Source organism: Balaenoptera musculus, chromosome 3 (genome assembly GCF_009873245.2).
Source record: "Balaenoptera musculus isolate JJ_BM4_2016_0621 chromosome 3, mBalMus1.pri.v3, whole genome shotgun sequence".
Taxonomy (NCBI): Eukaryota; Metazoa; Chordata; class Mammalia; order Artiodactyla; family Balaenopteridae; genus Balaenoptera; species Balaenoptera musculus.
Window position 1 is genome coordinate 167766967 of NC_045787.1, and position 21357 is coordinate 167788323.

The 21357-nt window shown below is 54.8% G+C and overlaps 2 protein-coding genes across 3 annotated transcripts in view; both read left to right on the forward strand.

Annotated features, from left to right (window-relative positions):
* DPP9 (dipeptidyl peptidase 9) overlaps positions 1-2802 on the forward strand; it is a 41175-nt gene extending 38373 nt beyond the window's left edge. For both annotated transcript variants that reach the window (XM_036846952.1, XM_036846954.1), the window contains one exon: positions 1637-2802. In XM_036846952.1, the coding sequence (XP_036702847.1) occupies positions 1637-1729 (93 nt within the window). In that variant the 3' untranslated portion in view covers positions 1730-2802. The remainder of the gene's footprint in view (positions 1-1636) is intronic.
* Positions 2803-7729: 4927 nt separating this feature from the next.
* Positions 7730-20691, forward strand: MYDGF (myeloid derived growth factor). The gene is made up of 6 exons (XM_036847909.1): positions 7730-7967; positions 9145-9195; positions 15971-16032; positions 17401-17482; positions 18655-18727; positions 20134-20691. The coding sequence occupies exons 1-6, from the start codon at positions 7788-7790 to the stop codon at positions 20211-20213; spliced, it is 528 nt and encodes a 175-aa protein (XP_036703804.1). The 5' UTR covers positions 7730-7787; the 3' UTR covers positions 20214-20691.
* Positions 20692-21357: the final 666 nt, after the last annotated feature.

Here is a 21357-nt window from a genome sequence, read left to right on the forward strand (position 1 = left end):
GTCAGTCCCGCCCCCAGCTGCACATGCTCTCCAAACACAGGCCAGAGGCAGCTGCACATCAGAGCAAAGGAGTCAGGCGGGTCCAGGATGGATCCTCACCTGTCCCTTCTGAGCCTGAAGCCCTGAGCCTCGTGGCTGGGATAGCCGCTCCCTCCCCGTGCGGCCATTGGTGGCAGGTCCTTTAACCTTGGGCCTTGTCTCCTCATCTGTGAAATGGGCATGATAACCCCTGCCTCCCAGAGGTTGTGAGGGTGAAATGAGTTCTCTCAGGAAAAGCATTTGGCACACAAGGGGGGCCCAGAGGCTTGAGCCCCTGCCTCCCCAGGGGAAATTGAAGGTGAGACAAGACGCTCCCTTGGGGGCTGCGCGTGGGGGAGATGGAGCACGCCCACCTTCCTCTTCAGACACCAGGCAGCAGTTGGCCTGGAGGCTGACAGCCCCAGCTTGTTGGTGCATCACGTTTGCTGTCGGATGTCAGGCCTGGGACTGGGGGCTGGGAGCATGGTGGGGAGCCGATGGACCCTCTCCCTGCCCTCATTGCCCAGAAGGAGGAAGTAACCAGACACCCAGGACCCAGGGTGGCATGAAGGGGTGGGTGCAGCGGGGTCTGTCCCAGGTAGTGCCGCTGCCCCGGCCCCGGAAGGAGTGGGGCCCGTGAGGCTGTAGGGGCAGCAGGACCCAGGAGTCCAGGTCTTGATCTCAGGCTGGCCAGTCCTTGCGGACCTCTGAGCTGGGGACCATATGATCAGACTTGTGATTCATCCAGGATGGATTCATCAAGGCAAGGGTGGAGGAGGGGAGATCTCTGGGCAGTTTGATGCATTCCTAGGGTAATGCATTCCTAGAGTCTGGAGCAGGTTTCACACCTACCCCATAAGCCCTTAGGGCTCCTCCGAGAACTGTTGGGGTGTAGGAGCCCTCATTTCATAGCCAGAGGCAAGACCTGCATCCTTGTCACCATCTACCCAAGAGCCTGGACATGCGCTCAGCCAGGTCTCAGGGACTGGGTGATTCCTTGGGCATGGCCCTTGGCACCAGCGTGCTGCCGCTTCTCTCTGGGGATGACCCCCCCCCCTCAGGTGGTGAGCAGACCCAGGAAAACACCTGGCACAGCCTGGGGTGGAGAGGCTGTCCTGGGGCCTTAGCGTGTATAATCCCCAACGGGGCCTGTTGGTGAAATGAACGTGGCTCAGGCGGAGGCACCAAACGTCTGTGACACATGAAGCCCCAGCCACTCCGCGGAGCTGGGTTCCTTGCAGCTCCCTGGGTTTTGGGGGATAGAGCAAGCAGCACAGTTTCTTAAGGCTTTCGTATGTGCAAGTGCTCTGTGTTTGAGACCTTAGCTTGCCCAGGCCACAAAGACCCTACAGGGTCTGAATTCTTCGCTCAGCTTTCATGGGGGGGCTGCAGTCAGGGAGGCTGTCACTTGCCCAGAGCTAACACAGCAAGCTGGCCGTGGAGGGGGGATTCGAACCTGGGTCCCTCAGTTCCCTCCCCGGGGGGCGGGGGGCTGGGGGCGGGACCGAGGCCCTGAGGAGAGATGCTCTGAGCTGGGGGTGGAGAGGTTCGGGGATAGCGGAGCACAGGGTGCAGGGGTGCCTCGGTGCCACCAGCCTTGCCTTCTCTGTCCACCCAGATCTACCCCAACGAGAGACACAGTATCCGCTGCCCCGAGTCCGGCGAGCACTATGAAGTCACACTGCTGCACTTTCTACAGGAATACCTCTGAGCCCGCGGGCCGCCACATGCGGGGCCTGCACAGTCAGAGCACAAGTGGCTTCGCCGCCGCCGCCGCCACCACCGTTGCAGGATGGGCGTGGGGGACGAGGCAGGAGGGACCGAGCGGCCCAGCAGGCCCTGCGCAGCGCCTCCTCCCACCGGCCCCGCCAGACCGCCGCCCCGCCCGCCCCGCCCGCCCCAGGAGCTGCAGCCTTCGCCCCAACGCCTTTTACTTACTGTTTTCGTTAACGCTCCTGGGGTTTCTGCCTGCTGCTTCTTCGTGGCCAGGGTGGAGAGATGAGGCCAACGTCCACGAGGCACTTCCTCAAGCCATCCCTCCTCTCCCTGTCGTCCAGGAGCAGGAGCCTCAACTCCACTGGGCACTGGAGGCCAGAAGAGACTCGGAGGGGCCGGGCCTTTGCCCCGGAGACCCCCAGGCCCAGCCCGGCCACCGACACAGACACAGAAGCATGCGGTTGCCTTTCCTCCCCACCCGCCCACTTCATATTTGTGTTTCGTTTTGTTTTTCTTTTGGGGGGTGGGCATTTTTCTTAATTATTTAAAAGACAGAAAGCAAGGGGTGCCTAAGTCTAGAATCGGGGTCTGCCGCCGGGCCACAGGATTCACCCCAGCCAGCACCCGAAGCCCACAGCGGGAGTCGTGCCGGCAGGCCGTGAGCGGTGCGCAGGGAAGCGGGGCAGCCGTCGGTCGGGCCGGCTTTCAGGCAGGCTCTGAAGCGCGCCCAGCCCCCTTCTCTGCTGCTCAGCGCCTGCCGCCCCTCCCCAGCCCAGCCCTCCGGGCACACGTTTCTGCCTGGCCCGCCCGCCCAGGCCCGCCCAGACCGGGGTTCCAGGGCTGGGAGTGGAACCCTCCCCGCCTCAGGGTTATCCTTACTCCTTCCTTTCCCTCCCGCCAAGAGTTCTGCCAGGGGCGGGTAGGAAAAAAAACAATACAAAAAAAAACCCCACCAGAGACAAACCACCTCTACACATTATGGAAAGAAAATATTTTTGTCGATTCTTATTCTTTTATAATTATGCGTGTAAGAAGTAGACTCATTAAACGATTCCAGATGGAAGCGTCGCCACCTGCCTGAGGTTCCTTCTGAACCCCTGGGGCTGGTGATGGGGGCTCCTTGAGTGGGCGGGGGTCCTGGGAGGAGGCTGAGCCAAGGGCATGGCAGTCCTTGCAGTTGAAGGATGGGGGCGCTGCTTGCTCAGCGGTGCTGCCCTGGCACGAAGTGGGGGTGTGGGGTGCCATGTCGTGGCTGGAAGATGCCCCACCCCTCAGTCAACTGGCCCAGTAAGGACAGTCCCAGCGGTCCTGAGGCAGCCCGTGGGTGCCTCCAAGGTGCCCAGCCCAGGGTGTCACGAGTGGCCTGGCCCTTACTTCCTTTTGCACCTCTCCTTGTCCGGAGACTTGACTCGGCGGTTGGGGGTCAGGACACACCAACAAGGGAGGGCAGGCCGTGCCCCTCTTCATGTCTGTCCTTACAGCTGAGAGACTACGAGACCTGAGACCATGCCTGCGCAGAGGGCACTCTTGGTACTTGAGTTTCTAATAGCACGGTAGCCTCTCCCTGTGCCATCACCCGCTCCATCCTTTCAGAAGGTCCAGTTTTATTTTTAATGGCTTAAAGAATAAAACAAACCAGTACAAAAGGATATAGAAAGGAAAAATACGCCCTCCCTCCTGAGAGGTAACCCCTCCCCAGTCTCTCTTTTTAATACCTGCTTTCTATTCTGCCTTGTGAATGTGCCATAATTTATTTTGCCAGGCACCTATCAAGGGATAACAGATTATTCTGGGCTTTTCGTATAAATCAACAGACTTTGTCAAGGGCCAGATAGTAAGTATTTCAGGCTTTGTAGGCCAGGCAGTCTCTGTTGCAACTGCTCAACTCTGGCCCTTGCAGTTCAAAAGCAGCCACGGGTGATGTGTGAATGAGTGGGCGTGGCTGTGTGCCAATAAAACTGTATTTACAAAGCCACACAGCCGGCCAGATTTGGCCCACAGGCTGTAATTGACCAACCCCTGGTATAAAGGATCCTACAACAAACAGCCTTGTACATGGTTGGGGCATATGTCTGAGTGTATAGGGTAAATTCCTAGCATTATAAAAAGGCATATTCATTTTTAATTTTAAAGGATATTGCAAATTACCTTCTAAAGAATGCCTCAGTGTACACACTTCTTGGTGAAGTGTGCTTGCTCCTCCATTCCTTCATTACGTGTTATTTTTGCCAATCTTAGGAGTGACACGTGGCATCTCACTGTAATTCAAATGCACATTTCTTTTTTTTTTTCCTTCATTTATTTATTTACCCCATTCGTGGCTGTGTTGGGTCTTCGTTCCCACACGAGGGCCCTCTCCAGCTGTGGCAAGCCGGGACCACCCCTCATCGCGGTGCGCGGGCCTCTCACCATCGCAGCCTCTCTTATTGCGGAGCACAGGCTCCAGACGCGCAGGCTCAGCAATCGTGGCCCACGGGCCCAGTCGCTCCGTGGCATGTGGGATCCTCCCAGACCAGGGCTCGAACCCGTGTCCCCTGCACTGGCAGGCAGACCCCCAACCACTGCGCCACCAGGGAAGCCCCCCACATTTCTTTTACGTGTACGAATATTTTCATGCTTTAAGACACTTGTTTAGGAGTAATCATTTGCCCACCTTTCTTTTGATCTATTGACCTCACTGATTTGTAGACACTATATATGAAGGAAATCAGTCCATGGTCATACATGTTGCAAATTGAACTGTGTTGCTGATCTCAAAATGTTTTATGGGTAGGAATCTCAGCCAGTGAATGTTTAAAATCATCTCAGGAACAAGAAGATGTCTTGCCCCCTTAATCCGCTGTGAAAGAAAGTGGAGAGGCAACTAGTCACAAGTCACAGAATGACAGAAGCTGGTGAGAAAGGGGACACTGGGGTTGCCCCCCGAGGCTTGGCAGCCGGTGTCCTGCAATTGTCTCAAGCAGGAACTTTTTTTGGGGGGGTGGGGTGGGGCAGGGCGTGCCTCACAGCACTTGGGATCTTAGTTCCCCAACCAGGGATCGAACCCACAGTCCCTGCAGTGGAAGTGTGGAGTCTTAACCACTGGACCACCAGGGAAGCCCCTCAAGCAGGAGCTCTTCATCGGAACTTACTACCCCTACCTCCCTAGGTCAGTACTCAGCATCCATCGGCCAAACTTCAGTCAGTTGTATTCCTGCCCGGACAACAAGGCCTGGGGAGGGACATGGGGGGAATGGGTGACAGGCAGCTACAAAAGGACAAGTGTCTGCTGGCAGAAGGTCTTGGTCTTGGAGGTGGCAGGTTAAGAGACCTTTGTTTTCTTCATGGTTGATACAGGGCCACTTGTTTTCTCCACCACTGGTGGGATTTCCATCTGAGGGAGGGTTCCCGCTCTGTTTCAGGTTGCCCGTGTACATGCTCGAGCCCTTTCTTGGTGGAAGCACTCAGCTCTTCCCTAACTGGCAAGAACCCATAAGTGATGGACATAAAAACCCGTTTCATATCGTTTGCAGATACTTTCCCAGTTTGTCATTTGCCTTTCAAACATGTTTATGGTATTTTTAAAATTCTCTATTTTTTTTAAATTGAAGTATAGTTGATTTATAATGCTGTATGGTGTTTTGTTTTTTTGGCCGCACCTCGAGGCATGCTGGATCCTAGGTCCCCAACAAGGGACCAAACCCATGTCCCCCTCAGCGGAAGCATGGAGTCCCAACCACTGGACCACCAGGGAAGCCTCTGTTTCTTTTTTTTTGCTTTTTTTTTAATCAACTATAGACACATGAGAAGTTGCAAAAACAGTGCAGAGTCCCGTGTACCCTTCATTCACCCAGCTTACATCTTACCTAACCCTAGCACACTGTCACACCAGGAAACTGATGTGAATACGACGCAATTAACTAGATTCTAGACCTTATTCAGATTTTATCAGCTTTCACATGCACTCATTTGTGTGTGTGTAGTTCTGTTCCACACTGTCACCTGTACACATTCCTAGAACCACCACCACAGTCAAAATACAGAGCTGTTGGGGACTTCCCCGGTGGGTCATGTGGTTAAGACTCCGTGCTTCCGCTTCAGGGGGCCCAGGTTTGATCCTTGGTCAGGGAACTAGAATCTCACATACCCTGCGGCCAAAAAGAAAAAAAGAAAAAGAAAATACAGAGCTGTATATTCACCACAAGGGAGCTCCTTCATGCATCCTCTTTATTATGTCCTCACCTACCCTGTTTATGGTGTCCTGACCATGGAGAGAAAAGTCGTGATACCTGTGTTATCAAATCTTTTCTTCCTTTATGACTGCTAGATTTCATGTCATGATCAAAAAGCAGGATCTTGGGAATGATGGTTTTTTTTCTTTTAATCCCTTCAGTTTTTTGTTTGTTGTTTTTTGGAGGCAAAAAGGAAAATGGAGAAACAAGAGGCTTGGGGCTCAGTCTTTCTGAAAACACACACACACACCTACCCCTCTTTGAGTAGGAAACCCAAGACCACTCACAACTGAAATACCTTGTTAGCAAAAGCGCTTGGCCACTAATTGAATCTTTCATAGCGACAGGCTGGTCAAACACAGCGCTGAGGATATGGAGATATAAGGGAATCCTGCTGTGTTTAACACAGAATAGGTCTGCTGGCTTCCCATTTATGGAGTCAATTCCTAACGGGTCCACAGCAGCCAGCTGCAAAGAGGGAGCTATTTCTGCCGAAATAGTGGAGTTCCCTAATGCCCTTCACCCAGCTTCCCCTAATGTGAACATCTTACGTCACTGTGGTACAAGCCAGGTTATTGAAGCCAGGAAATTAACATCAATACAATCCTATTATCTAATATACAGACCTTATTTGGATTTCACCATTTCTCCCTCTAATGTCACTTTTCTGGTCCCGGATTGTTTGTGTCCCCTGCCCCCAAATTCATGTTGAACCCTAACACCCAGTGTGATGGTATGAGGAGGTGGGGGGGTCTTTGGGAAATGATTAAGTCATGAGGGTGGAGCCCTCATGAATGGGATTAGTGTCCTCATAAAGGGACCCCAGAGAGCTCCCTCTCTCCCTTCATAATGTAAGGACATAGCAAGATGGAGTCTGTGAACCAGGAAATGGGCTCTCACCAGACACCAATTCTGCCAGAGGCTTGATCTTGAATTTCCAGCCTCCAGATCTGTGAGAAATAAATGTGTGTTGTTTAAGCCAGCCAGTCTGTGGGACTTTGTTAAAACAGCCCAGACTAAGGCAAGGAGCCAATCCAGGATCCCACATTTCCTTTCCATGTCTTGGTCTCCTCCCTCTGTGATGGTTCCTCAGTCTTTGTCTTTCCTGACACTTTTAAAGAGTACTGCCAGTTATCCTGGTAGAATGTCTCTCAACTTGGGTTCATTTGGTTATTTGCTTTGATTAAACTGAGGTCGTCCATTTTGGACAGGAATTCCACGGACGTGGCACTGAGAATGTCCTTCTCTGCATCCCGTTGGCGGCTCCATGGTGTCACTGTCTCATTTTCAGCGACGTTGACTTGATCACTAGGCTAAAGATGGTGTCACCACTGTAAAATTACTACTTTCCCTTTGTAACTAATATGTATCTTGGGGGGAAAATACTTTGAGACAACGCAAATATCTTGTTTCTCACCATACGTTTCCCCCACCAGGTTTTAGCAGCGATCCACGGATCTTGGCTGTAACAATCATGAGGTGTTTGCTCAACGGTGATCTGTCATTTCCCTCATTCTGCCTATATGTACTAATCTGAATATTAGTGGTGATCTTTTATTTCCTTCACTCCTTGTACATGTACGAACTGGAGGAGCTGAAGGGTCAATCACTTGCCTAGTGAGGGACGAATGGACCCTAAACCAAGGAACCTGTTCCAATTTCACGCACCCTAGAACCCTCCCTGTGCTTCCAAGCCCCGCCCCAAGATGGCGGCCCGGACAGACGGGCGGGGCGCTCCGGATCACGTGGTCGTGTCGACGCCGACGTGGCCTCCGGCGGACGCCCCACTTGTCCCTCGCCGCGCTCCGTCCGCCGTCCCTGCCCAGCGAACCTGATCCCAAGATGGCGGCGCCCAGCAGAAGAAGGAATGGCGGCGGCGGCGCCGTGAGCTTGTGGGCCGCCCTGCTCCTGGTGGCCGTGGCGCTGAGGCCGGCACGGGCGGTGTCTGAGCCCACGACGGTGGCCTTTGACGTGCGGCCCGGCGGCGTGGTGCACTCCTTCTCCCAGAATGTGGGCCCTGGGGTATGTGCCTCAGCCACCCCGGGGGCTTGAGCAATGGTGCAGGCGGGGGCAGGGCCTGGGGAGGGGGGCGCGGACCGGCGGGGCGGGGTCTGGGGGGGGGAGGGGGCGCGCACCGGCGGGGCGGGATCTGGGGGAGGGGGGGAAACGGACCGGCGGGGGCGGGGCCTGAGGGGTCGCGGACCGGCGTGGGTAGGGCCTGAGGATGGGGGGCGGGACTTGGTAGCGAGGCCTGACAGAACTAAGAAGGGAGGCGGGGCTCCTGGGGGCTGGCGGTTTTGGGGGGGCTGGCGGTTTTGGGAGGGCTGGGTCACTAGCCTCGTGCCTAATTCCTGTCTCATGCCCAGCGTGCCCAAGCAGCCCTATCCCCCAGACCCAGGAGACTCCCTCGCTGTTGGAGGGCAGGAAGGGCCCAGCGATGGGGAGAGGGGAGCTGGAGGCTGATGGGCATATGCCTCCAGGGCCTGCAGAAGGTCGTCCCGCTGTAGCTCTGACCAGGGAGGAAGTGGACAGGCGTTGCTCTTTCCTTCCATTGCACAAGGCCCCCCCGTCTTTTTCATTGAAATGTGGGGCCAGGCCCTCCTTACCTGGAGGTAGCAGGCCTGGGTCTAGTCTAGCCCGTCCCTAGCTTATTGGAGAAGTCGCTTCCTCTCCCAGTCTCCTTTTCCCTGCCTGTAACAACGATGTCAATCATCACTATTTGTTGAGTACTTCCTTATAACCAAAGGATACTGTGCCAAATTCTTTATGTGAGGCCCATTTTACAGATGAAGAAACAGAGGCTCAGAAAGCTTTGCACTTGTCCAAGGTCCACAGTGGAGCAGAGATGGGCCCCTAGGTGCCCCTGCTTCCAAAGTTCATGTTCCTAGACGGGTGGGTGCTGGAGGGGGGTGTGACCTCCCCCTTCCTGTTCTTCATCCCCCAGAAGCCATCTGGGTTGTTTGTCCTGACCCAGGATCTCCCAAGTAGGGAGACAGGTGCGGGAGTTCCAGATCTGCAGACACTGGAAGGCCCTGCAGGGCTGGCCAGAGGGATCTGGCTCCACCTCCTTTCTCTGAGTGCAGATACTCAAAAGTAGGATCTTCTTGATTCTGGATCTCAGAAGGACATCCTGAGACCCTGTACCTCAAGCACTAACGATTATCTCCTACCGAGACTTTTTTTCCCTTCCATTCTCTAGGACAAATATACCTGTGTGTTCACCTACGCATCTCAAGGAGGGACCAATGAGGTGAGTTGTTCAAAATTCTACGTGGTTTAGTACGACAATATCCATTGTCATACAGAGATGCTCTCTAGGGGACACTGGACATCAGACTATTCTTACCTAACCAATAAAAGACAGTGCTTAAGTTACATAGTGATGGCAGATTCCATTCATAATTCCACGGAGTGAACAAACGTCTGGATAGAAGGAAGGATGTGAGACGTGACTCTGCCATTCCCATGAGCCTCTATTAAGGGTATTGTGTTCATTTTCTGTGCTGAGTAACAAATTACCACAGACTGAGCAACTTAAAACAACACCCATTTATTATCCCACGGTTCTGGAGGTCAGAAGTCCCGGTTGGCTCAGCTGGATGCTTCACAAAGCGACAGTCAAGGTGTCAGCTGGGCTGGGTGTTCACCTGCAGGCTCTGGGGAGAACCCTCGTCCAGACACATTCCAGTTGTTAGCAGAATTCGGTCCCTTTCGGTGTGAAACTGAGGTCCCTAGTTCCTTGCTGGCTGTTTTCTCCAGCTGGAGGCAGAAGAGGAGGTAAGAGAGATTCGAAGCACGAGGAGGACGTAGTGCACCACAGCTGGCTTTGAGGGACCACGTGGGAGGGAGGACGTGGTCTCCAGGAGCTGAGAGCGGCCCCCGGCCGGCAGCAAGAAAACGAGGGCTTCAGTCCTCCAACCGCAAGGAATGAATTCTGCTGCAACCACATGAGTTGGAAGAGGACCCAGCGCTCCAGGTGGGAACGCAATCTGGCTGACACTTTGATGTCAGCTTATGAGACTGAGCAAAGGACCCAGCCCCACCCTGCCCGGACTTCTGACCTACAGAATTGTGAGCTAATGAATGGGCATTGCTTTTTTTTTTTTTTTTAATTTATTTATTTATTTTTGGCTGCATCGGGTCTTTGTTCCTACACACAGGCTTTCTCTAGTTGCGGCGGGCGGGGGCTAGTCTTCATTGCGGTGCGCGGGTTTCTCATTGCGGTGGCTTCTCTTGTTGAGGAGCATGGGCTCTAGGCGCGCAGGCTTCAGTAGTTGTGGCATGTGGGCTCAGTAGTTGTGGCTCGCGGGCTCTAGAGCGCAGGCTCAGTAGTTGTGACGCACGGGCTGAGTTGCTCCGCGGCACGTTGGATCTTCCCGGACCAGGGCTCGAACCTGTGTCCCCTGCATTGGCAGGCGGGTTCTTAACCACTGCGCCACCAGGGAAGTCCGGCACAGCTTTTAATGCTACTAAATTTGTGGTAATTTGTCACACAGTGTAGTGAGTTGAATGAGGCCCCCCCCGTAAAGATATGTCCACATCCTAATGCCTTGAACCTGTGACTTTTAAGAAAAAGTCTTTGTAGATGTAATTAAGTTAAAGATCTTGAGATGAACAGATTATCCTGGATTACCCGGGTAAGCCCTAAATCCAGTGGCACACATCCTTGTAAGAGACACACATGGGAGATTTGATAAAAAGAAGACACACAGAGGAAAAGGCCATGTGAAGATGGAGGCAGAGGTGGAGTGATGTGGCCACAAGCCAAGGGACACCTGGAGCCACCAGAAACTGGAAGATGCAGGAAGGATTCTCCCCTGGGGCCTCCAGAGGGAACACGGCCCTGCCCACACCTTGATTTTGGACTGCTGGCCTCCAGACTGTGAGAGAACAGATTTCAGCTGTAAGCTACCAAATTTGTGGTGATTTGTTCCAGCAGCCCCAGGAAACGAATACACACAGCAATAGACTACTGTTACAGCCAGTAATGCACCATTACAGATAAATACTCTGAGGATAAAATACTGTTGTTAAATTCTGGCTAGACACCGCCGCTTGGTTCTGTCTGAAGGGAGGGCAGCACACGTGTTTGAGAAGAGACACAAAACAGATTTTCTCCTCGTGATTGTTAGAAAGAATGAAAGATAATTGAAAAGGAAGAATTAATTGTCACTGCGAAAGTCAGTGTAAAGCATCTTTTGTACCCCTAAATTGTGCTTTCCTCCCCAACCCTCAGACTGTAGGGAACACTACTGTCCTTCCAGAAGAGTCTATGGCACTGTGTCCCATAACAACGGAGAGTCCCAGAGATGGAGGCTGCCTGGGGACCGCTCCATGTTTGCCTGTCACGTGCCTACCCCTCCCAGCATCCTGGTTCTGAGTCCCTCTCTTCCACCCCCACTCCCCGACTCAGGGCAGCACATTAAAATGGGCAAGAGCGGGAATTCCCTGGGTCCAGTGGTTAGGACTCGGCGCTCTCACTGCCGTGGCCCCAGGTTCGATCCCTGGTCAGGGAACTAAGATCCTGCAAGCCAGGCAGTGCGGCCAAAAACAAAAAAAAACAAAAAACGGTGAGAGCGAGTTCCCCCGCTCCACCGGGCACTGCTGACTTTAGAGGCGGGGCCGCTCTCTGTGGGGGGCCGTCCTGGGCAGCCTCCCTGGCCCCCACCCACTCGATGCCAGCAGCCAACCCCCCCAGTGTCCACTGGGGGAACAAAAGGGTCCCCAAGTGAAAACCACTGGGCAAGAGTGACATGAAATGCACTCCTTACTTTGGATATTTCCAGTTTGTAAATAAAAGTAAATGATTCCTAGCAACAGTATTTTATTTATTTTTTTGGCCGCACCGCGTAGCATGTGGGACCTTAGTTCCCCGACCAGGGATTGAACCAGCGCCCCCTGCATTGGAAGCACGGAGTCTTAACCACTGGACCGCCAGCGAAGTCCCCCAGCAACAGTATTTTAACAAAATGTAGCAAACGCCTGGTGACACCCTTCCCAGCGGTGTCACCAGGGGGTTGCAGCTCTGCTGGGGAGGATCGCCGCCCTTCCCACTGCCTCCAGGACAGCAGGCATCCTGCGATCGTCCGCCCCTTCCTTGGCCACCTCCAGGCCTCGCTGCTTCTCCAAGTGGTCCACTCCATTGTGGGATGGTGACAAGTGGTGGAACATTCTGCCTTGATCCAGGCCCCTTGGTCCAGCCGTGCCCTGCCACGAGCTCCAGATCAGTCCCAAAGCACCTTCCTCCCCCAGTCAGGCCTTTCCATGCCTCCTTTGTTGTGTAGGTGATCAATTCGTTATACAATAAAATTGTGATAGCACCATCGCCTTGGTGTTTGTTGGGCGGCCCGACCTGTGCTGGGAGAGATACACGTCTCGTTTCCTCTTCAGAACCCCAGGAGGCTGTCCTTATCCCCGCCTCACACATGAGGACACGGTGGCCCAGAGGCTGAAGACTGCCCTGGCTCCCCCAGCTGGGACGTGACCAAGGTCCCCAAGGCACAGGCCCCTGACCGCCGCCCTGAGCCAGGACACGCCTCGCGTCGCCAGCAGCTTGGAAAAGAGCGCCCGCGCCTCCCTAACGGGACTCTTGGGATGGACATTCCACTGCAGCGTAGGAGGAGAGACCTAGGCTCACTCTTGGAAAGGCGGCTGGGTCACAAATTCTAAAACCAGCATCGGGCTTGATTCTCCCGTTTGGGATGAGGGGATTCATCCTAAAGGAAACACCTAAGAGCAGAGCAGACACGTCCAGCACCGACTTGTTCCGGCAGCAGCGGCCTAGAACTGTGATCATGAGAGACCACGGGCCGACTGCAAAGCTGCGTGAACCCAACGGTGCGACCCACAGGCTCTCTGGCTGCGGGCCTGCCGCCTGCTTAGGAGCAAACAGCCGGCCGGATTCTCAGCAAACGTGCAGGGGCCATCCAAGATGTTCTCCGGGATCCGCTTGGCCACACTTGGGGGCCCCGCCAAGATGCCCCTCGGAGCAGCTGGAACGGAAGCCCCAGAGGCCCAAGTGGCGCTTCTCTAGAGCCATCGTCAACAGAGGGGAAATGGGTCTGTGGTGTGGGCTCCCAGGGGGCCCGGGATGCAGGCTGGGCTTGGGGAGAGCGGGAGGCCAGGCTGCTCTGACAGTGGTTCGTTTCTCCAGAGGGTCACCTGAGAGGCCGGCTGGTGCCGGGTGACCACAGGCACAGGGTTATTCATCATCTCAGCGCCGGCCAGGATCCTGAGCAGCCAGAGAGCTCGTCCAAGGTTGGCGGGAATGCGGCCACTTGGGAAAACTGGCCCTTTCTTATCAAGTTAAACATACGACCCCATGCTTCCACTCCTCGGTATCTACCCGTTAGAAATGAAAACTTGTGTCCACACAAAGCTTGTACGTGAATGTTCATAGCAGCCTGATTCATGGTAGCCAACAAGTGGAAACAACCCAAGTGTCCCCCAGCTGATGATGGATAAACGCAGTGTGGTCCCTTCACACATGGGCACATCACTCAGCCATGAAAAGGGGAGAAGCACTGACACTCGCTACAACGTGGATGGCCCCTGAGAACACGATGCTCAGTGAGAGAAGCCAGACACAGAAGGACACACAGTGTGTGATTCCACTGATGGGAAACATCCAGAACAGGCAAATCCACAGACACAGAGAGTGGGTTCGTGGTGGTTGGGCTGGGGGAGGGGATGGGGGTGGGACTTCTTTGGGGGGTGATGAGAATTAGATACAGGTGATGGTTGCACAGCTCTGAATATACTAGGAAGCATTGAAGCATGCCCTTTAAAAGCATATCATCTATACATGTGTTTTTTTTTTAATATAAATTTATTTATTTATTTTTGGCTGCGTTGGGTCTTCGTTGCTGCGCGCGGGCTTTCTCTAGTTGCGGCAGGCGGGGCCTTCGTTGCGGTGCACGGGCTTCTCTTTGTTGTGGAGCACGGGCTCTAGGTGCACGGGCTCAGTAGTTGTGGCACGCGGGCTCAGTAGTTGTGGCTTGCGGGCTTAGTTGCTCTGCGGCATGTGGGATCTTCCCAGACCAGGGCTCGAACCCGGGTCCCCTGCATTGGCAGGAGGATTCTTAACCACTGCGCCACCAGGGAAACCTCATATTGTATGTTATGTAAACTGTTTCTCAATAAAGCTGTTAAAGGTAAGTGAATTATTGATATACATGAAGCCACATGGGTGAATCTGATATGCGTTAGGCTGAGTGAGACTGACCGGCACAGGAGACCATGTCCTGTGTGATTCCACTCAGGTGGCATTTTGCAAAGGCACAACTATGGGGACAGAGCAGATCAGTGGTTACCAGGAATTTGCAGGAAGGGGTTGACTCCAGAGGGATGGAGGAGAGATAACTGGGAAGATGGAACTGATCTGTATCTTGATTGGGCGGTGGATACATTTGTCAAAACTCATAGAACAGACACTGAAATGGGTCCATTTCACCATATGTTACTTGTCTCCTGATAAAAAATAACAGCGGTTACCAATTACCTGTCCTCGATTACACCCGGCCACTTAGATCCTGAGCCCCCTAGCCTCCCAGAGAAGGTCACAGAGGCTCGGGCTGAACAGGCTGCCCCAAAACACACCCTCGTGTGAGTGTCTGAGGCCAAAACCTGAGCCTCACCAAGGGCGCCTACTGCCCACCCCGGCCTGTGGCCTCGAGACCAAGGTCAAGTTCATATAACAAGACCACTCAGAGGGATATTGACCCTATTGCTAAGAAGCTCTTGGTTTTAATTTTGTTTGCTTTCATAATTAAAAAAAAAAAGTTTAAATGTTTGCCTTGGGACTTCCCTGGTGGTCCAGTGGTTAAGACTTCGAGCTCCCAATGCCGGGGGACCCAGGTCCGATCCCTGGTCGGGGAAGTAGATCCCGCATGCATGCTGCAACTAAGACCCGGCACAGCCAAATAAATAAATAAATAAAATTTTTTTTTTTTAAAAAAGAAGCCTCATTTTCATGAATCTTTTAAGAGCTATGGAAAACCATCCCAGATATATTTCACAGCGTAAAACTGTTTCCGGGTGCTCAGAGGCCTTGGAGCCGTGGGCAGGAGTTTTTAAATAGAAAATAAATGTGTTGGGCAGGTCCCCTTGCCATGCCTGCCCCACCTGAGTAATTGGCTTCTACCTTCATGCTGCAGGCAAAAGACTTCCAAGTCACCATTTACTCGCATTATAATTAACATACAAATGGCCGTTTCTATTAATGGAAAAGCTCTGGCCTTTAACCAGATTATCAGCAATCATATTCCACCTTTACTCTCTGGAGAGGATGGGACACTCTCATTTTCCTAGCAAAACACAAAAACGCCGCAGGTCACCAGACCTTGCATTTGGCCGGGTTTTCAGAGGCCCTGAAAATGAGAATAAACTGGCAGCGGTGTGTTTTGGAACCATTTAAAAAATTTTTTTTTAATTTAATTTTTTAAAAAAGCTAACACAGGGACTTCCCTGGCAGTCCAGTGGTTAGGACTCCACACTTCCACTGCAGGGGGCATGGGTTCGATCCCTGGTTGGGGAACTAAGATCCCGCATGCCGTGCGGCCAAAAAAATAAAAATAAAAAAGCTAACACACGTCATTCAAAAAGAAAAAAACAAGAAGCTCTCCAGTGCCTTCTGTCGGCCCGGTTCCCACCCACGTCCTACATGTAACCGGGGTTATTAAAATCTTGCATCTTCTCCGAGGACTGCTCTATGCTTATGCAAGCAAGCATGGGTGTATTGTCTTTCCTTCTTTTATTTTTGTTTCTATCTTTCCCAATAGACTTTATTTTTTACAGCAAAATGGAGCGGAAGGCACAGAGATTTCCTGTATACCCCTGCCCCCCAACCATCGCCCACCAGAGTGGGACGTTTGTGACAGTCGTTGATGAACCTACACACGCCATCACCCCAAGTCCAGAGTTGCCATCAGGGTTCACTCCTGGTGTGGTGCGTGCCGTGGGCTTGGACAGACATATGATGGCGAGGCTGTGTGTCCCGGACTGACCTGCCTGTCCTCTCTCCCCAGAAGTGGCAGATGAGTCTGGGGACCAGCGAAGACCACCAGCACTTGACCTGCACCATCTGGAGGTGAGCGAGGGTCCGGTGGTGGGATCTCCTCCTGGACGAGACACCTTCGCTCTGGGCGGTACCCATACTGACGGCGTCCTGCGCCCCTGGAGGGTCGCAGGCGGGAGAGGGGGTGCCATCCTGTGTGGGACTTGAGGGCGAGGAGGGCTTCCCAGGGAAGCACGTTGACACTGAGGCCTAGAGGGGGCGGGGGGACTGGGAGGTGGGGTCTAGGCAGTGGCCGCAGCCCCGGGAGAGGGGCCGGGCTCCCCAGACGCCACCCCCTTCATGGTCACCTCAGTCACATTGCTTGCTCAAGAACTTAATCTCCCGCTGTGCCCACCCTTCTCATAATCCCACTTCCTGGAGCCCAGCTCCATGAGCCCAAGAAGTGGGTGCTCGGCCCTCTGATGGGGAGGAGGGTGATGGAGCTTCACCAATTCCTGGCCCTTTTCCCCTGGGCCTCATGGCCTGGAATGTGTCGCCCGAGCAGAACAGATTTCTCAAGCATTTGCCACGCGCCTGACATAGAAGTCCCAGCCACGCTCTCACCCTCAGGGGACCGGGGTCAACATAGGGGACAGATCAAGAAACGGGACACATTAGAGAGCAGCGACAGCGACATTTAGTTAAAGAACACGCTTGCAGGCATTGGCGCAGAATCCCCGTCTCCTGTTCGATGCGTTACAAACCGCAGGCGTTTTAGTACCAAGTATTGTTGGGGAGCTTCTCGTGGGGGCAGAAGCCCTGCGTCCTCAACACGCTACCGCCAGCCCCGCTGAGAGGGGAGACCCTGTCTGTGCCCCCTCCTGGCCTCAGAGAGAAGCATCCCAGAGGCAGCGAGCCGGGGTGGGGGGCTCCCTAATTACAGGTTAGCTATCAGGGCTGCATCCCCCCGCCTGTAGACCATCGTCTCACACAGGCTCGTGAGCACCAGCCCTCCACCTGGGCACAGACCCAGGCCGCACTGGCCCAAAGCAGGGTCCTCAGCCCGCAGCCTCTTAGCTGACCACCCAGCGGCCCCCCAGGGACACGCTCAGCCCCAGACACCCTCCTGTTCCTAGTTAACCCCCGTACTTCTCACCCCCGGGATGTGGCCCGGCCTCACCCCTAGCGCACAGCTGGGATGTTGTCCACTGGATGAGAAGTGTTCTGTGAGTGGATGCGAGAGGCCCCGTTCTAGAACAGCTCCTACCCAGAAGGGGAAAGAGGCTTGTCCATCAATGAGCCAGAAGAGCATCCTGGCAAAGAGGAAACAGTGGATCACATTGAGGGCGCCCCATCTGTCCTTCCCAGAAATGCCTGGCAGCAGATCCCATCTTGGAGAGTTGGGGGTGGGGGGTGGCACGCAGCCCTGGACTGACCCTATCGCCCGACCTTTCTTCGCAGGCCCCAGGGCAAGTCCTACCTGTACTTTACGCAGTTCAAGGCGGAGGTGCGGGGTGCTGAGATCGAGTACGGCATGGCCTACGTGAGTGTCACCTGCACATGGGGTGGCCGCCTGGCTGGGCCACCAGGGACTGCAACTTGGAGACCCCGGGGGGGCGGGGGGGGGAATGAGGAGATGGACACCAAGCCCTTAGAGGGAGGCCTGGAGGCGCGGGGGGCCAGGGTTACGGTGCCCAGAGGGGAACCTGGCTGACCCCCAGGGACACCTGGCCTCCCTCCTGTAAGGCCCGCCAGCCTCCCACCAGTGCCCCCTGCTGGCAAAGCCAACAGGAAGTCGGGGGGCCAGGGGGCTCAGCCCTGGGACAGGGGCAGTGAAGGCGGAAGTTGGCCCAGGGGGCAGGTGGGGGGCTCATTGGTGTCGGGAGGGCCCCACGCCCCTTGGCTCCAGTGACCTGTGGTTCACAGCCCACCCAGCACCTTCTGCGCTCCTGACCCCCACGGCCCCCACTCCAGAGCCCAGCCACTCTGCAGAGTCCACCCCTGCTTCTCCATCTGGGTCTGAAACAGTTTGAAAACCACCTTATCAGTCCAAGAAGCAGAACCAGTAGGAGACAGGCATTAAGAGATTCGCTGCCAGGAATCGGCTTCCACTGTGGGAGCCTGGCTTTGGGGGTTTCCTCCAGGGAAGCCTCAGCTCTGCCCTGAAGGCCCTCCCCATGATTGAATCAGGCCCACCCAGGTCCCCGAGGATAATCTCTTTTACTTAAAGTCAGCTCAGGATGAACCTCCGTCACATCTACAAAATTCCCTCCCAGCAACCCCAGCAAGGGTCTGATTGTATAACGGGGACTGTGGCCGCTCCAATGACACATCAGACTGTCCATCAGACCATTAACTAATCGCTCTCTGGGGTCCCTTCTTACTTTGAAACTATTATTTTTACTGATTTGAAAGACACAATTCTGCTGTTTAAAAATTACATGCAAGAGACTGCCATGCTAGTATCATTTCCATAAATTAACTAAAAAAAAAAAAATTCCCTTCGATTTGCAGGGAAGGCATGAAGTTTTAAGCTAGTTGACAATCTCTTAAGTGGATTAACCCACTGCTTCTGCTGGATTCTCTTTTATGTGCTTAAAAAAGCATCACGCAGCTCTTCAGCAGAAGCATGCAGCTTTAGTCTCTGCTGCTCTGCAAAGCCAAGCGAGCCGTGTTCCTTCCCAATTAGAAAAGTTTCCACTTGTTCCCTTTCAGTCGAAAGCTGCTTTTGAAAGAGAGAGCGATGTGCCCCTGAAAAACGAGGAATTTGAAGTGACCAAAACAGCAGGTATGTAGAGGGGTTTGTGGAGCTGGAATCCAGGTTCTCAAGCAGGGAGTGGGTGAGAGAGGGGACAAGACCCCCGCTAGAGGGCGATCCAGGGGCCCTGTGGTGAGAGGAGCCTGCCATCCCTAAACGGCTTCTGCAAAGGGCCACCTAGTAAATATTTTCGGCTTTGGGGCCCCCTTTGAAACAACTCGACCCAGCCCCCGCAGGGCAAAGTCAGCCATAAGCCACTAGTCAGTGAATGAGGGTGGCTGCCTTCTAATAAAACTTTATTTCGTGAACACTGAACTGTGGATGTCATATCACTTTCCCATATCACAGGATGCCATTTTTCCTTTGATTTTTCTTAAAGCTATTTGAAAATGTAGAAACCACCCTTCGCTCACGGGCGGCAGGCACACTTGCCCAATCCCTAGCAGAGAACGGAGAGCATGAGAGTCTGTCCTCGGAGAGCTGCGTCCTGGGACACTCAGCTCCATAGGAGGCCGGGGAGCAGGGGGCCGCGGGGTCTGACGCCTACACAGCCTGGCCGTCCTGGGCTCCGTGACAGCTTCAAGCAGTGCGGTTGGGACCTTGTGCATGCATGACACGGGAGGCGGGGGTCACCTCCTGAGGCCCCGAGACCCCCATGGCCTCTGACCCCCATTCAGCTGTAGCCATGCAGGCCAGATGCCGAGCAGAAAGAGGGGGGCTAGGCACCCGAGTTGGGGCTCAGGGTGCGAGAGCAAGGGGGGACGAGTGAGTGAGACGGTGAACACGGGGCTGAGCCGAGTCGGGGAGCCCCGAGGGTCCTGAAGGACGGGGGAGAGATGAGGAACCCATGTGGCCGTGGACGTCACCAGGCACCAAGGGGAGGGGAGGGGAGGGGAATGGGCAGCATAAGCGGGGCTTTTAGGAGGGCCTGGAAGGAGGCCCGACCTGCCCGCAGGTCCTCCGGGTGGGGGCAGGGGCCCGTTCAGAGTAGAGATCAAGGACAGAGGGGATTGGGTTGCTGCAGACCCTGAGCCCCAGGGAGCATAGGCGGTGAGGATGGACAGGGAGTGGGGGGCAGGCTGGGTGTGCAGAGCGGGGGGCGGCCAGGTTCCCTGACCCTGCCCGAAGAGCGTCAGACAAGTTTGCCAGTGCAAACCTCCAAACCCCAGCCATTCTCAGTGTGGCAAAAATGACCACGGCTCTTCCCACGTCGACATCTCCCATGGCCTCCCACTGCCCTCAGGACAGTCCCACAGCCTCCCCGCCTTTCTCCTATCCCTCACCCGTAAGACGTCCAGGGCCAGGGGCCTTCCCCTGTGGAGTCCACTGGGAGACTGCTCCCCTGCCTTGCCCTGCTCCCATCGTCGGCTGCACCCGGCTCAGGACACGGAGGATTTGCGGAGGCAAGGGCTGACCAAGGGTTTCTTCTTTTGCAGTGTCCCACAGGCCCGGGGCCTTCAAGGCTGAGCTGTCCAAGCTGGTGATCGTGGCCAAGGCGACACGCAGTGAGCTGTGACCAGGAGCCCCTTTGAGGGCGGCTTTTCCTCATCTCCGCTGAAGGAGCCGGGCCCCATGAGGGCCCAGTACTTGTTTTCAGTGGGGGGTGGGGGCTGTTAATCTTCTGCCCAGGCTGACGTTGCCCCGTTCAGAGGGCTTCGCAGGGCAGCTGAGGCCCCGGGGCAGAGTGCGGAGGGCCAGGACTCTCCTGGCTCCCACCTGTCCCTCCCCACGAGGAGTGTGGCTCTGAGACCCACTGCTCTTCTTACCAGAAGAGGCATCAGGGCACAAGGTGGGGCTCACGGGTTTCACAGCTTTTCTGAAGGCAGCAGCGTCTCCCCTAGGATCAGGCCGGGCTCCGGGACGCTCCTGGGGAGAGCCACCCTGCCGCTCTCTGACCCTCAGCCAGCTGCTTTCTTGTCATCCCCCAGGGGACCAACTTTCAGACTCACTGGGCAGAAGTGAAATGTTCTTTCATATTTAAATAAATAAGACAATTAAAAAGTAACCACACAGTCTTGGCATCTGGCGCTGGTGCCCGCCTGGCTGGGCACGTGGGGCTGGGGGCCCCTACTTCCCTTTGCTGCTGGAGATGGGTTAGCTGCATCACCCTGGGCACAGGGACTTTTCTGCAGGCGCAGACGTGCCGGTCCCGAGGCAGCTGGACCTCGCCGAGCCCATGGGGCCACGCCCGGCAGAGGGTGAGCGCTCCAGGGCAGACCTGCTCTTCTGCATCCTGTGGTTGGGTCTGCTTATTTTTTTTGAGGCCGGATTGCAGCTCGGTAACTTTAAAAAAAAAACAAAAACCCGCAAGCAAACCAAAATAAATAAACGGTATCCCCAAAGGCCTCAGCCACTCAGGGGAGCCTGGTCTCCCAACAGCGGGGCCTGGGAGTCTGACCCCCACTAGACTGTCACCCTGACCTCTGACTGTGAGGAAAGAAACCATGTGGCCATGAAGCGGGTCCTTGATGATCAGAATCACCACGTTGGGTCGACTGAGGCCTCTCTGTTCCTGTCACTCACCTGGCCCTCCCTCATGCCACCCAGGAGCCCGGTGCTGCTGTGACCCCTCCTGCCCCGGGGCCTCAGCGGTGCTGGTGTAGGAATGGCTCCAGAGAGAGGCACAAGCAAGATGAACAGCTGTTCTCAGAACCAGTAAC